This window comes from Fragaria vesca, linkage group LG7, assembly GCF_000184155.1.
Source record: "Fragaria vesca subsp. vesca linkage group LG7, FraVesHawaii_1.0, whole genome shotgun sequence".
NCBI classification, from domain to species: domain Eukaryota; kingdom Viridiplantae; phylum Streptophyta; class Magnoliopsida; order Rosales; family Rosaceae; genus Fragaria; species Fragaria vesca.
In genome coordinates this window covers 17,349,797-17,366,638 of record NC_020497.1, presented here as the reverse complement: position 1 = coordinate 17,366,638, position 16,842 = coordinate 17,349,797, and the positions used below count along the sequence as shown (strand labels likewise).

The 16,842-nt window shown below is 36.5% G+C and overlaps 1 protein-coding gene and 1 pseudogene across 2 annotated transcripts in view; one reads left to right on the top strand and one right to left on the bottom strand.

The window, feature by feature from the left end:
- Nucleotides 1-16,842, top strand: part of LOC101309983 — a 259,355-nt pseudogene that overhangs the window by 156,634 nt on the left and 85,879 nt on the right. The window lies entirely within an intron of this gene.
- Nucleotides 212-7,402, bottom strand: LOC101304329. Its single transcript, XM_004307519.1, has 16 exons — nt 7,256-7,402; nt 7,073-7,132; nt 6,401-6,824; nt 5,977-6,070; nt 5,079-5,265; nt 4,739-4,997; nt 3,831-4,046; nt 3,667-3,753; nt 3,414-3,548; nt 3,172-3,285; nt 2,789-3,036; nt 2,587-2,667; nt 1,982-2,213; nt 1,580-1,678; nt 1,295-1,480; nt 212-637 (listed from the first exon to the last, which is right to left on the bottom strand). The coding sequence occupies exons 3-16, from the start codon at nt 6,737-6,739 to the stop codon at nt 539-541; spliced, it is 2,376 nt and encodes a 791-aa protein (XP_004307567.1). The 5' UTR covers nt 6,740-6,824; nt 7,073-7,132; nt 7,256-7,402; the 3' UTR covers nt 212-538.

Genomic DNA, 16,842 nt, shown 5'->3' with positions numbered 1-16,842 from the left:
CCTGTTATTAATTAATAGAACACCTTTCATGCAATTTTCATGGCCAATATTTGGTGCTATCAAATACCCAGGATAAGACCTATGACCTACACAAATGATTATCTTTGCCTCTAGAGCTGTCTGATACATAATAATGGAATAGACAAACCCAAGTGGTAAGTGAGAGTGGGGAATTAGGTTAAGAGTCAACTAGCTAAGTCACACTCACTGCTACCCGGAAAACAAGATAATCAAATTAATTGATAAACTGAGGTCATCATTTCATTTGAACAAAAATTCCATTCCTAAAGTTCATAGCTTTGGTTTACAAAATGGGAGGTGTAGTATACTTTCATATATATGGCTTTGGCAGAGGTGTAGTATACTTTCAGTTTCATATATATGGCTTTCAAAATCCTATCTGACCGGATGCTGAAATGAGATGACTGACGAGGTTCTCTCTTCAACATCAACTGTTCATTAGCTTTGCTTTCTGTTACCTAGTGGCCTTTGTGATGCAGCTATATACAAACTTAGTTTAGCAGTAAAGCACATTTGTTTATTTCCTCTTGATCAAACACTCTTGAGGTAACCCGAACTCCTTTTTTACACGAACATGTTGCCTCCAGGGGTCATTATGTAGCTTGTAATGCAAAACCTGATAAAGTGGATGAAAAAAGAGTAAGTGATAAGCAGGTTTACATCTCATGCTCACTTAGTTTAACTCTTATTATGATAACATAATGCTAATCTTGTTCTTAAAGTTTGAATTTGCACTGAACTTTCATACGCTCAATGTCGATCTGGTCGCATCATTTAACATTACAGCAGGTAAAGACATTATATTTCAATATTTATATCCTACTTTTAAATTAAACTTTATTAACAAGGCTTACTTGAAAAACTTATTGCCAAAATATTTTGTTATTTTTGTTCTCTTTTTTTTTTTCCAGATACCTTAAAGCCCAGAATATAATGACACAACCTAATCTCCTCCAGCCTCCTATGTGCCTTATGATAATTACATGTTTCTTTCATAAGCAAAACACATGTATTTGTGTATTTTTTTTTTTTTTTACCAAAAGATGGTAACCGATTCATGCCGGACCTTCTTTACAAGTTCAACCTTGCAATATCACTAGCATTGTATTATTTTTTTTTCTGGTAATGAAAAAAAATATTCTGTTGATCAACAAATACACATGCATGCAAACGTGCATTACTCTTTATCCAAACCAGCAGTGCTTAACAAATGATGAATTACGAAATGGAAATAAATGAAGATGAAACATCTGTGTAACAGGAAGATACTTACCTGTACGAATGTCTGAAAGACATCGTCTTCAATCAATTGTGAGAACTGAACTGCCCAATCACCCATACGGCCAAAACTAGTTTTTTGCCTCTCAGCTTCGAGCAAAATAGAATCACGATACAAAAACCTTTGCCAGATTTGCTGCACATTTGCTAGCCTGAACTTTATTTCTGTCTCATTAAATGCCTACAGGAGTTACAATTCCAAAAATCAGTCTACTAAACGCTGTTAATCCAATCAGAAAGCTTTTATGTACCAGTTAAAAGAAAATGAAACAGAACTTACCCGAAGAATATTTATAAGGTTTGAAATTTCATCTTCACGTATCCGAACAGCAAAACTCTCATAGTTGAGAACATTTTCATATGGCAAGAAAATCCCATCCTAGAGAAACAAAGTAGAGAAAACATGCGTTTCAAAAAAAAAAAAAAAAAAAGAGTAGAGAAAACATGAATAGAGTTTGCAGTTATTCAATTGTCATGGTTTGGAAGCATCCCATTTGAATGAAATGGAATGAGGGAAGCTCAACTACCTTAATAACTTTGAGAACTTAAAAAAATATATATTGCTTACGCAATCTCATTACAAGATTTGAATGGTGACTGATCGGCAGAATCTTGCAATTAATGACAAATGTTTCAAGACAGTAATAAGATAGTGAAGAAAGAAGATATAGAATCACACTACCTGAATCACAACAGGAATGCACCCTTGCAAAATACTGTCTTCCATACGACCGCTCCAACCATCTCCAGGAAATACCCCGCAGAAAATAGAACTGGCTATATCCTCATGATAATTTTCAGACCGTAGTGGAGTAACAATCACATCTTCTGCGTGTTGTTTTCCAAGTTTCCCTTCCTTGTTAGGGCTTGACCCAAATTCTTCTGCTAATTTTTGTCTAATACCCATACTATAGCTTCATGAATAAATAAACAATTTGTCAGGTTATATGTATATTGTGCGATTCATAAATCTGTTTGGAATATATTTTTTTTTTTAAACTGACACAGATTAAAATCCCTTAATTACCAACGTACTACAGAAAACAGGAAGGAACGGATGGTACACAGTACATTCTTGCCACAAAAATGTAATTTAAATAATATCAATATGAAATCCACAACAAAATTATTCAGAGACTCCCTTTATCCTCAGTTACTGCTTTCAATTTTGATTTTCATAATTTAGGTTGTACTAGGTGTTTTTCGTTGTAATTTGGTTTTTGTTTTTCGCTTGTATTGTTTTCTTCATCAACAAAATATTATTCAGAGACTCTTTGGTTAACTTACGTATTTTCAGGTCTTCCATTTGGATAAGCTGGTCCCAGATTTCCATTGAAGTAGAACAGGGTTTTCCGCATCTCATGGGGCCTGAAAAGAAAATAATGAACAAATACATTTTCTTCTTTGGATAGGGCATATTGAATAAAGTAACAATACTACAAAACAGAACAAAAAGGATATTATTGAATGCTCTCAATCGAATGTCTACCTGGCCCAAAGTTTTGAACTCAAAGAGTTGACATCAGGACTCTTCCAAGCAGGAAGCACTAGATCTTTCTCTGGGTCAAAGCAGGGATGGTTGCCCCTCCTATCTGAAGAAATGTCATTCCAGTTGTCACCCCAATAGGCTGTTGTTGAGTGCTTATGTTTCGAGTTAGTATTACCCCAGTGAATCAACATCATGCTATTCCATATTTCTTTTGGAGCATAGCAAGCACCTTCATCCCATGAAAAAAACTGCCTCAGATAAAGAGGTGGACATCATTAGCAGGTATACTTTGATAATGAGATCTAACTAGGAAAAGACATGAAACTCTCATTTTATTCAATATTTGGCACTCCGGCCTTTAAGTAATTCTTTCATTTACATACCCAGATATGGTCTCTTCCAGACGAGTGGTTCCAGAATGGATACTGTTCAACAATGTGATCATAAGCCTTCTTGTAATATTCCAGAGTGAGAGAGCTCCTCAAGCCCTTATGTTCCTATGAGTTTCAAACACCAAATACATCTTCAACAGAGCCTATTGGAAAGGACAGTGAATTAAGAAAAAAAAAAAAAAAAAAAGGTACAACTGCAATATCTCACATATATTAACAGTCACTAAGCATACCTGCATACTCAAGTGAGGAGCATCATCAGCTCGAGTTATAATGCATGAATCAAGAACAGGAACAAAGAAGAAATCTGCTTCTTCACCATTTAATGTACGATATGGACTAGCTAATATACTTTCATAGAGTGCCATCTGCACAGAATCAACAAGCCAGATAAATAATCCTACGCATATTCCAGTTTAACAAGATGACTACCACTACCAGATATTTCTTTTATCACACATATTCCAGTTTTGATTCAAATAATACCTGGGAGCCATAAAGCATATCTGTCCACACTGTGGAATTTAGGTCATCATATATTCTGTTTACACACTCGAACTTAAAGTGACGTCCCTACAACAATAAAGTGAGAAAATAAGACATTTTCTTTTAGAATTAGTCACATAATCCCAACTGAAGCTAATCCTGACCTCAAGAAGTAGGCTGTTGAAATCTGGGGGTAAATCATAAACATATATAAGGGGCCTCTTTTTTTTCACCACAGCATTGAGGTTGACAACTTTTCCTGTCAGATGTGAATTATCGGGAATGTTAACCTGAGCTGGCCGGAGCCATTGAGGCCACTCTCGAACAGAAGATGCCACAGATGGAATACTGCAATCGATTCCATACCAGCCATTGTTACACTGTAAATAAAAGTCAGTTCAGATAGTTGGTATGGACAAAGCGCCAAATTTTCCATCAAATAAATCTTTGATAGAAAGACAAACAGATTGATATATGGTTTCAATAAAGGTATGTCCATTATATAAACAGGAACTTACTTCTCAAACTAGAAACTAGCATAACACAAAAAAGTAATGACAGTACCTGGTTGATCAAATTTTTCATATCTCTAAAAGGGTCTTGTTGAAGGAACAAATCGATGCATTAAAGGATATAACTTTATTCAAAAAATTTCCCCTATGGAAAAGAGATGGTTTATGTCATATAATTAGCCAAAGCCAAAAAATTCTTAACTCTACAATAAAATTCTGAGATACCTATACCAAAGAATAATGCAAGGTGAACCACCTTTTTGGGTACCACATGTAACCCAATTTATGTAGCAGCTGCGGCAATGTCACATCATTTAATGAAATGTTCTGATAGGTTGGCTTTGTGTTCCATCAGCTGCCACATAAGGCGGGATGCAGGTGGTTCACCCATTACTCCATACCAAAATAAAAATATTTCATTGGATACTTAGAATTTTTATGGTTTAATATTCTGATGGCATCTTTCTCATGAAATAGCAAAACCTCACTATGAATTAGTGATAGTGAGGAACACAAAAAACAAGGAAACATGTATGAACTATGAAGGTACCATCTATTACCTGACAAAATCCACCACGGCAATGTCCATGGCCGGAGCACTGATTAATGCAAGTACATAGCACAGGCACTTCACAGAACCGCCCCAAGAGACAATCATATTTGCAATCACATTCCTGTTTAAATTGCACCTTGAGAGCATATGCTTCTGCAGGATCAACATTGCACCATCCAGGTTTGCTACTATTTGTTGTAAGAAGATTATCCAGGTCAGCTTTTTCCCAGTCAGTCAGCTTAGGTGCGCCAGGTTTGGAGGGTGGCCTGAAACAGGTATTAGAGATGCAGCACTTTTATAATTTATTTATTGCTGATGAAACCCTAATTAGGATTTGATGAACTTACTTCACTTGAAAGCCACATGCCTCTGCCACAGGTCGATTTGGGTATTTTGTGCCTTCCCCACAGAAGCACATTGCCTTTTTTGTGTCACAATGAGCCGAGCAAATTGAGACAACCCATCTCCCATATGGTTGATCTGGTGATCCAGGGTAGTTGCATTCTAGCTGCAGTGTCTCAGAGCATCCTTCCCCTGTAAAGTTAACACATTACATACAGAGAACATGTTTCATCAAAATATGGCTAATTTATTTGATTTTCTGGAATAAAAGAACAGACATATGTTTAAAAACAAGACAAAAATCCATATCCTTTCATAATGACAAAAGGTTTCATTGTGATACGCTAAGACCCAATAACTCCAGCCAAACAACAGGACTGTCCAGAATACAGAATCTATACTTTTAAGCACTCAATAGAGGGGGTCAAAGTAATAATTTAAAAATTAGAAACAACTTAAGTAAAGGTATCAGAACATTTAACGACAGAAAAGCATAAGAAAGATATCAAACTTTCCTAATAGATACTAAACCATGCAAACCAATTTGCTCAACATAAGACTGCTTGCTACTGCTGTAGTCATCATATCATTATGCAAACCAAGTTTCTCACATGCTTGCTACCTGCTATGGTTATGAAATATAACCCAGGAGAAGCCAGAACATTGGCGAGTAGCTGCTATTAGTTGGCTATTTATAAAAGTACATAGCAGAAACTGATACCATTGGTATAAACTCAGTTAGTTCGACACTAAGGATTGTAAACCCAACTATCCATGGAATAATTATTATTTTTCAAGAGAAGACTAATTGAGCATCAAAGCCAACTTCTTATTGCTCCTAATCATTTGAAGTTTTGTATTAACTTATTTACACCGTAAGAAAGAAGATAAAATTATACTGACCACTGTATCCATGGAAGCACCGACATTGTCCCAATTCACGATTACAAACACCTTGACCACTGCAGTCATTTTTGCAGCCACTCCCACCTATTAACTGCCAACAGAACAATTAGTTATCATGAATATTCATTACCTCACATCCAAGGGCTTACAGATATTAAATAATAATGACGATTCACAGATTAACCGATTATACACCCATTCACCCCCACTTCTGTTCCCACCTCTTGATTAACCGATTATACACCCATTCACCCCCACTTCTGTTCCCACCTCTTGATTCAAACTTGTACGGTACTCATCTCTATGTTTGTAATTTTCTTTATTCTTTCTGTACATGAGTTAACCCCATTAGAGCAAATCTACTTCACTAATTCAGAAGACAAAAACTTTGTTACATCATGTAAACGATCGTTCTTATTACCTCCACAATGTTGACTTCATTTGTAATTGAGAGACAACCAGCAAGCCAGCGGCCAATTTCTGCCTTCCACGGTGCTCCACGATAAACAACTGCCTTGTGCAAGTCAGATGGAAATTGATACTCTAAGTCAATGCCCTTAATATGATCCGTAATTGCTTCAGCGGAACCATTGATTGGGACACAAGAGTTCTGAGCTTGACTAAAGTAATTGAAAGAAGGAACTAAGGGAAAGAAGAACAGATGAACTATTGAAGCCAACGCAAGTGAAATCAATCCCACAATAGAAGCAATCGTTGCTATCATAGACCATGAGCCTTTCCATCTCAGAATTGAAAACATTATCACAGAAGACTCTCCAGAGTGACACACTGACACCCCCAATTTATATCTCCATCTTCTTGACCCTGAGCCCCTCTACATGCGCCTAAAAAGTTAACACTGTAGTCTATGAGAAAGCCATATGACATAAATCAAAGACAACATGCACAAATGAATTATACAAGCACCATATCTTTTTTTCCTTTAGAGTTTACAATCAAAATAATTCAGAAAACGATTTGAAACATGGGTTCTGCGATAAATCTTAACAACACTTCCAAGAATGTAAACACCGAAACTCTATCTTCTCTACACTGATCAAAAACATTTTCTGTTGCCCACAAAATGACATACCTCAGTTCCAGCAACCAGACAGCATTGACTGACCTCTTACCAGATCTGAAAGGTCAAATTCTGCATACAAAGAACCAGAACCATGAAACAAAGAAACAAAGTACGAATACCAGAATCAAGAGAAAGAACCCAAAGAAGAATATTTCAATGGGAAAGAGCTGGGATATTGAAAGAGACAAATACCCAAATTGAAGTAGCAGGTGTTGCTCTTCTATGTTTCCAGCTAAACCCAGAATATAAATATCACATTGACTAGTTTGGAAGCTATAGATGTACAAACAACACAGGATTTGGAAGAGAGTCAATGTCTATTGTCTAATACAAAAGCCGCCAAGGTTTTTGATGGGGGTTTGAAACCAACAGAACAGCTTTTTGGCACAAATTCTGTTAAATTGACTGTAATTGCCCTTTTCATTTTCTTTAACAATTCCAATTTATTGAGTTCAAAGTGGGTGATTCTGTCATTCCATACATTTGTCTTTATCCTTTTTTTACTGATAAAAAATGTCTTTTATTGGAAAGGATTCTAGAAAGAAGGTGAAAGGAGGGAAAAGGGTACTCCAATTGTAAAGCTGAGTTTAATTTTTGGGACCATAATTTAATGTAAATTGTTGACTTACTATAAATTTATTACACGTCTTTTTCGTAAACCAAACCAAAAGAGGTGTAGTAAACTATTTTGTTATCATGTGTATGTAAAGAGAAATTTTATTGACACATGTCTAATTAATAGATACACACATGTTATTTTTAAAACTTTTTTAAATACTACTTTACCTTTAATTTGAGAAAGCTGAAATTAAACTAAATAAATATTATACTGTTGGAGTCTAAACAACATAACAATATTTCATAATCTTTTTGATCAACTTGTTAATTCCAATTCGTTTTATCAATCAAATGAATCAATATTGAATTCATAAAATGAAACCATCCCATCCATCAATTTGTAGTAGATTATGATAATAATAATTTGTGTTTGGAGTCATGACCGATCTAGCTTTGAATTTGGGATAGGGGCGAGGTAGAGTTGGTGAAAGATGAAAAAAGCACTAGAGTCAAAATCAATGAAAATTTTGTTCTCTATCTCTCGCGTTACATGAAGTATAGAGAAATCAAAGAATCAAAGTATAAAAGAGGTCTTCATGATATATTAGTTCATTAATATCTATTGTTCATTCATCATGTTTTATTGGGACTTAGGCCTCGTTTGATACAGCTTCATTTTAAAAAAAAAAATTATATTCTTGATGAAGAATAAAGTGTAGAGACAAAGAGATAGCAAGAGAGTCATCTTATTCATTGATAGGAGCCCTTTATATAGGGAATTACACAATACCAATATGGTAAGGATATGAATACATAGATCTAGTCTAACTACATATCTTATTGGCATAAGGCCAAGGCACACATAGAGAATATCCTAGAACAATTCTATCAGAACTTTTAAATTTTATAGTGTTTGGTAAATGAAAGAAAATCAGCTTTTTTTGAAAATTACAGATCACTGGCAGCAGATTTTAGAAGCAACCTGAATGTTACTTTTAAAAGCAGCTGTCACTAAAAACACTAGAAATTAGTAAATTTTATCTTTGCTGCACTTTTGAAACTAATATTTACCAAATAGAAAACTGTTTTAATTCACAGCTGATTATTTTCGCAGTACAACAACAACAGTTTTTTTTTTAAAGTCACAACAATACCAAACTAGCCCTTAATATATGTTGGAGAAGAAGAATGTGCTCATTTTGTACAGGCAGATTTGCATTCTAGTTAAAATTCATTTTGTACAGATTTGCTGAGACTTAATATGTATAATGAGGGTATAAAAGAAAGATTAAGGAAATATTTGTACAAAAAAAATTATGGGGTGTGTATTAAGTATATAGGCATGTGTGAATAAAATTTCTCGTATGTAAATCTTAATCTAAATTACTACGTAATTAGAGATTGGTAAATATCTCTAAATAAGTTGATAAGAATTCATGACATATCTAAATAAATATTTAGAGATAGGTGAACATTATATTCATCATCAAGCTACTGGGGTTTGTCGCAAAAAAAAAAAAAAAAAAAAAAACTTAAATTGATGGGAAAACTACAAGGGTAAGTAGTGGATGGCATATCTGTGGGTGTTTATGCCATTTGATAACTCTTTTCTTTCAAGACAATTAGGTAGGTGATCTAGAAAATGAAAAATATCAGAATCAGTCAGATTTTTAATGCTAAAATGTTTGCATGTACCGATCGCATTCCATTTAAACTAGGAAATGAGAAAGAAAAAAAAAATTATGATATGCTTATTTTGAGCTAATAGAAAATCAAGTCAACATAAGGATGGGATCCGAACTGATGAAAAGGATATGTATTTTATTGATGATGATCTGCACCAGCAACATGCAACCAGGTAACAAGCTAATAATTAATAGATTTTGTCAATCATATCTCTACCTAATTTTGTATTTAAATCCATGAATTCTGGTTTGTTATCGATAATCTTCTATCTCAATATATATCATTCAGACAAATTTCTCATTTTAATATTGAAAGGAAAATAAATAAGAGAATAGATTGTAAGAATGGTTTATTCTTTTGTAGCCCAATCTACTTTTTCTAGAGTAGTTTCTTCATCTCTAATCTTAACCACGCATATAGAGACCAAGAGAGTCCTTCTAATGAGGACCCTTAAGTTGAGGACTTGGTGAGGACTTTTCGGTTTATGGTTTAAAAGACTCAATTTTCGATCACATTTTGACATCTCATCTGTTCATTTTTTAGGTTTATATGAGTAAATCATTTCTACAAATTTTCATCCAAATTGGTGTTCGTTAAGATAACAAACTAGATCAAATTAATGGACGAACCAAATCTGTCAAATATGAACCGTTCGAGTTCATAATTGATAAATCACACTTATGAATGTCTTAACAATTTTCAATATAGTTGAAAATTTGAATAAATGATCTACTCATAAATACCTATAAACTGAACGGTCAAGATATGGATATAAGCTCGAAAGGTGGGATAAGCCGAAAAGTCCTCACCAAGTCCTGAACTTAAGGGTCTTCACTAGAAGAGCTTCCTAGAGACAAAAGTTACATAAATTTGTAGGCCATTAAGCTTCCATTGTCATCTTATCGTTTTTGAGGTAAAGAATGATTCGACCAAAAAGAGAGAAAGACTGCGATTTTAATCAATCATGGAATGGTACGCAACAATTAGGTCGTGAATACTAGAGGATTCGTGTTGCACAGCTTCATATGCTTGCTTGGCTATTCGATGAGTTTTACTATTACATGATCTGAGGGCAAATAGAACTTTGATACCCTGCACAAACTGCAGCTTGCTTCGAATATCTAGAACCAAACTATACGTACACCTTAGAAAGGTCTTCAAGATCACTGTTGATGTGCTAAACTGCAAGAAGACAATCTTTCTCTATCACAACCTGCTGCATTTGCAAAGAGGTAATGAACATATCAGGCCTTCCTAATACCTCAAGATGTAAAGCAGAGTTTATATGGAAGACTGCTTGTGTGAATGCATGCAGCAAGACTAAAAGCTCCATCGATCAACACTGAGCTTTGGTGTGATTGTTGTATTCATTATTGGACAGCCTTCTGGACATGGCGCTACCTTGCTACTTCTAGCTTCTTGGAAGTCAGCTAGCCATGTAAGGCTCCCCAACATAATGTCAATAGGTTTTTGGATCTTGGCCTCCCAAAGTTGCATATTACGATCCTTCCAAAAACCCCAAATGATCAAAAGTTTCTCAGAAATATCAACTTCAAGATCATAACCGGACCTATAGGAAGGGGCAAGTGGGGGTTGCTGCCCCCAGTTGATTTTTGTTTTTGTGGAGCTAGATTGAGTTTGAGAATGGGAAGAGCATGCTAGGAAGCTCTTTGGGTGACAAAGCAGCTGATGATCTAAAGCACAGAATAACATAACTTTCTTGTTGTTTCAAAGTACTACTCAAGGCAATGCCCAAAAAAAAAAAGTACTACTCAAGGATTATAGTTTACTGCATCCATTTGGCTTTTCATATAGCAACTATAGCCTTGCTACAACAAATGCTTTTCGATCCTCATGTAGTAAGCTAACGCACTTGTTACCGGGCATTCAATTAAAGACTGCATATAGAGTAACAGGGTATCATTTGAGCTGGGAAGGGATACTCCTGCGAATGATGATCAAGTTATTAATTATCAAGATAAATATTCACAAATATTTTTTACAAATATACACATGAATACACATGAAACACGAGATAAGGAGGGGGGGGGGGGGGGGTTTAAATGTTTGTTTTAAATTCCTAATCATGATATACATATGTACAAGTGATATCTTCTACACACATCAACCAACAATTTTAGAATCAATCAAACACACAACATATCTTCAAGTGACATAACTGATTTCATTGTCAACACTACCAGGACAAGCACTTTAGCCGACGAAATCTGTTAGCTTAATTCGTCGGCTAAGATCTTACCCGACGAGCCTTCGTCAGCTATAGTTTAGTCGGGAAAGGGTCGTCGGCGATGACTTTAGCCGACGAAACTACAAAACGTCGTCGGCTATTGTCTCAGTATTTAGCCGACGACAGAAGACGTTGTCGGCTATTGTCCTAGAATTTAGCCGACGAATATCTTTAATGTTTCGTCGACCATAGTCTGATACTTTAGCCGACAAAACATTTAAGATATTCGTCGGCTAAAGTGTGTAATAAAAAATTAAAAAAATAACTATAGCCGACGAAATATAGTCTGTTTCGTCGGCGTTAGAATGGTTTAGCCGATGAAACATGCTATAATTCGTCGGCTAAACCTTATTAAAAAAATTAGAAATACTATAGCCGATGAGTATCTTACATGTTTCGTTGGCTATAAGTCCATTCCAGTAAAAAAAAAAAAACCCGAAATTTCTAAATTACCATTCCAAGCAAGCTGCAAAATACACCAAAACAATTCCATACATATAACCAACAACAAGCACATAAAACTATATAATTAATCAACTACACAAAATCTAGATAGTCTAAATCAATATCCGATTATGGGGGCTGCTGCTGAGGAGTTTGCGGCGGCTGAGGTAGCGGTATAGGCGTAGGCATGGGCGGAGCTAGAAGTCCCTGAAGCTGTGCAGCTGTAAACTTCTGCAAGTACTGCAACATCTGTTGCTGCTGGGCCTGCTGGGCGGCATATACCGCAGAAGTATAGGCTCTCTGGTCTGCGATCTGGGCGGCATGAGCGGCAGCCTGAGCAGCTTGCTATTCCCGTAGTCTCTCAACTTCTGACTCTAGCTGAGTCGTCTTGCTGCTGGTTGAGGCTGCATTTCGTTGAAATCCTAGAGTGGTCTTCAGGACCCCATCGCCCTTCTTTCCTAGACCCCGGCAGTAGAAGTTGTTTTCCCGCGGTGGGAAGGTTGTGCCCATGATCCTCGCCCCAACCTCGGATCCGAAGTGTCGATCCGGGACATGGCTTCGGACATCTCTTCCTCTTGCGTGTCCGGCCATGTCTCCCTCACTATAGCACTCATCACCTCGTCACTAGCCTCTCTCACCTTCGCCTGATTGGATAGGAAAAAATGATTAATTAACATTTTGACATATATATAAGTAAAATTAAAAATTTAAAAACGTAAGATGACTTACAATATTCTCCTGGGTGTCAGGATATGCCTTCTCGTACGTATAGACGTACCGGTTGACTTCTGGATGTTCCCTGTCCGCCTCGTCCATGAAGATAGCGAACGGTCTAGAACCGGCACGATGGTCCCTTGTGTTGCGTTGCGTACCGGCTCTGAGCGTTCGCCCGGGAAACGGCCTTCAAAGAAAAAATAAACTATTAGTAAAATATTTAAAAACGGACGTACTTAATGACAAATTAACTAATTAATTTTTTTAAATACCTGTTTACAGGGTTGTTGAATTCTGATGTCAGAAGCCAACGCCACTTATACTCCCTGTACTGGAACTAAGTAAGGGTACCAGAACGTGCGTTCCCGTGCGTAGTCCAGTGACAACTCGTTCTTCCACTCCTTGTACCTACAGATACAACAAAAATATTAGAAATATTATTAATATCATATACAATTTTGTTTTTTCATTAACTTCCCAACGTACCTTCCCCCATGCACAATGTCCGCCCAGCTGTTCTTCAGGTGCTCGGGAACCTCAAACCACACCTGCATTTAACCTCAAACCATATCTTGTTGCAATGACTGCTGCTCCCCTCATCGCTAAGGCACTCTGGACAAGCCTTGTATCCCCTAACAATGTTGCCCGATAACATCCCACGGGCAGGAAAATCACTGATAGTACCAACAACCATGACATGCATCTGGAATATCTCGTGCATATACTTGTCATAAGTGGGATGACCAACGTCCCACAAAAACTTAAGCTCTTCAATCAAAGGTCTCAAATACACATCGAGACACTTCCTTGGATAACCGGGCCCCGGAATCAACAAACTCAACATATTGTATTCCTTCTTCATGCACATCCATGGAGGAAGGTTCATGCACATCCATGGAGGAAGGTTGTACGGTACCAAAATCACCGGCCATACACTGTATTGAAGACTCATGTTGCCAAAAGGGTTGAACCCGTCGGATGAGAGCCCAAGCCTCACATTTCGGACCTCTGACGCAAAATGAGAAAACTCCCTGTCTATATGCTTCCAAGCCTCCCCGTCAGCAGGGTGTATAAGGGTATCTTTGTCATGCAATATCCTATCAGCGTGTCCTCTCATAGCTTCGGCCGTATGTGAAGACATGTACAACCGCTCCAGCCTATCCCTCAACGGGAAATACCAAAGTACATTAACAGGTTTCCTATTGCCTGCAGGAGTCAGGTTATACCTGTCAGTGTGACATACCGGACATGCGTTAAGGCCACCAAGGTCATTCCTTTCTGGATCTTTACCCCAGAAGAGAATGCAGTCATATCTGCATGCATGGATCTTGATGTAGGAAAGCCCAAGATGTTTTAGGATACATCGGACCTTATGATGAGTGGTAGGAAGACGATGACCGTGGGGCAGCATCAAAGCAGTGTACTGTAGATAATCATCAACAGCCTTCACGGTCGATTTTGTCTCAACTTTAATCTTCATTACGTCCATCACACTTTCAAGAACGGTCTTCTGACAACCGGGGTACACAGGGGTCTGTTAGAAAGCAAGCAGTTTGTTGTACTTGTCAATACCAGCAGTGTTGACAACTCTAGGGAAGGGCTGCACAGGCTCAGGCATATACTGTCCTTGAGCGCATACACCGCTCTCATAAGAAAACATGTCGTTGATGAAGGCCGTTGTTGGATTGTTGGATATACTGCCCGTCTCAGAAAATTGCCCATGATCATGCGGACCCCCTGATGATGTTTCACCGTGATATAACCAACATGTGTACTTCTCCCAAAACCCGTTACTCTTCAGGTGTTGTCATACTTTGTCAATCGCAAATCAATGCATATCGCTGCGACACTGACATTTCGTGCACGGGCAATAGAAAATTGTATTCCCGTTAGCATTAGTCAGCGCATATTCCAGAAAACTCATAACTCCTTTACCATATTTTTGTCCCATTTTGGAAGCGAAATCCAACTCTTATCCATATCCTGAAAATATAACAAAATATATATGTATAACTCTAGCTAATTATTAATTAAATTCCATATATAAAATCTCAATTCATTTAGTATTCTACGTACTACAACTAATTAATAACAAATTAATTAACACATATATATACTTAATAATTACATAACAATATTATATATCAACATCATCACAAAATCATCATCAACTCATATCATCAACAACGTCATACCATCAACACAATATTATAAATTAATTAACATATATATATATATCTACTACTTATTAACAACAACTTCATATATATTATCAAATCATCAACCAAATCGATCAACACATATATATATACATCCAACGTACTCAAAATCGATCAACTCAATCACACCCAAAATCGATCAACTCAAATAAAACTCAAAATCAACATATATACACATGTACGTACCTATATATAGCTCCACAAACTAATTATGGACAAATTTCGACAACACCCAAACTTTTTCTCCTGTTTTTTCTTCTCTCGTTTTTTTTTCCCAGATGAGCTGCTGTCCATATCTGCAAACTAATAAGCCACTTTAGCCGACGACATTTTAATTTCGTCGGCTAAATAATTTTAAAGTTGTCGGCTAAAGTTCACAGACTATAGCAGACGAAAAAAATTCTTTAAGCCGGCGAAAATTTAATTTCGTCGGCTATGGTCCACTTTAGCCGATGAAAATTTAAATTAGCCGACGAAGGAAAATTCTGTCGGCTAAAGTGGACTTTAGCCAATGAAAAAATAGTTCGTCGGCCTGTTTTTTTATTTTCGTCGGCTAAAACCTTTCTTCTGGTAGTGCAAGTAATATCATAAACAAATTCTAAATGGAAGCCGAAGCAGTCATGCATCCCTTTTACTCTACTTACTTTATCTCTTATACTGCCATTGATATTGAGAATACCCATCTACACTAAATGTACATAAATCATTAAGTGCTACATAATTCTGAATTTGAACGCTTAAATTTACAGAAGCTGCTTAACTCATAACATGTAACACATAGCCTCGGCCATTATTACATAGCCTTTACTACCTGGATTTCTAACTAAAACTATTAGGTGAATTAGTTCAGAAACCTAGCAACACTAACCTGCAGAAGTGTAGAATTGGAGTCTTTGTTAATATAAAACTATGCATTTAATGAAATCAACAAGGAAACGAAATCAGATCACATGTTGTCATAAACATGTCGAAATCATGCTTGAAACAATCTGAAAATTATCAAACTCAATTCTTAAAAACCATCCAATATTAAAGATGAAATTCATAACTTCAATCCAAAAACCACGACCGAAACAAAGAAACCAACAAGTTTTAAGGATGATTTACACTTTTATTGGTTCTTCAAAGGACTTTTGAGATGGTGGAATGCAAAGCAAAGCTTGGAGATCTTCTATAGCCTCTTAACGTCCTAAAAAGCACCGGCTTCTTACTTCTAGCTTGGACGACACAGGGTAAAGGAAGAGAGAAAGAGAACGATTTTACTGAATTTTTGTGTGAGAAGAGAACGTTTTGACGTTGAGCAATGCTACCTTTATATAGAGAAGTGTCGAGTCCATGTATTGGTCATGGCGATTGATTTAATATTGATCCAACGGTCTTCATTAATTGCACAAAAATTTGATATTTATCTTCATGGAACTCTCTAGAATTTCTTGTGCAACAAACAATGCTTGTAATATGGCTTGAATCATGTCCAGATACATTCCTTAACTCCCAAGAAGTTGCACGGCGAGGCTACCTCTTCTCCTCTTTTGTTGCATCAAACTCTCTCAAATTGAGTTAGAATCTAACTCTCTATTTCCATTAGTTGTTGCGGCCTCCTACAAGCAAGAGAAAACAAATTTTGATGATGTCATTGAACCAATAGGAATTTAGATAAATAGGTATTTGATTTGAAACAATAACTCCCTTTTTTTATTTAGGAAATGACATCCCACTACCCTAAACAGTTGCATAAAACAGAAAAACCACATTTCAACAAATTTAAACAAATAAGGACATAAGCCTAGACCCAAAGTTCATAGTACGTACCACCCCATGTCAGCAATTTTTACGCAAAATACCTAAAAACCAATTTTTCTGAAATATCTACAAAACTGTCATAGTACCAAAGTTCATAGTACCACCCC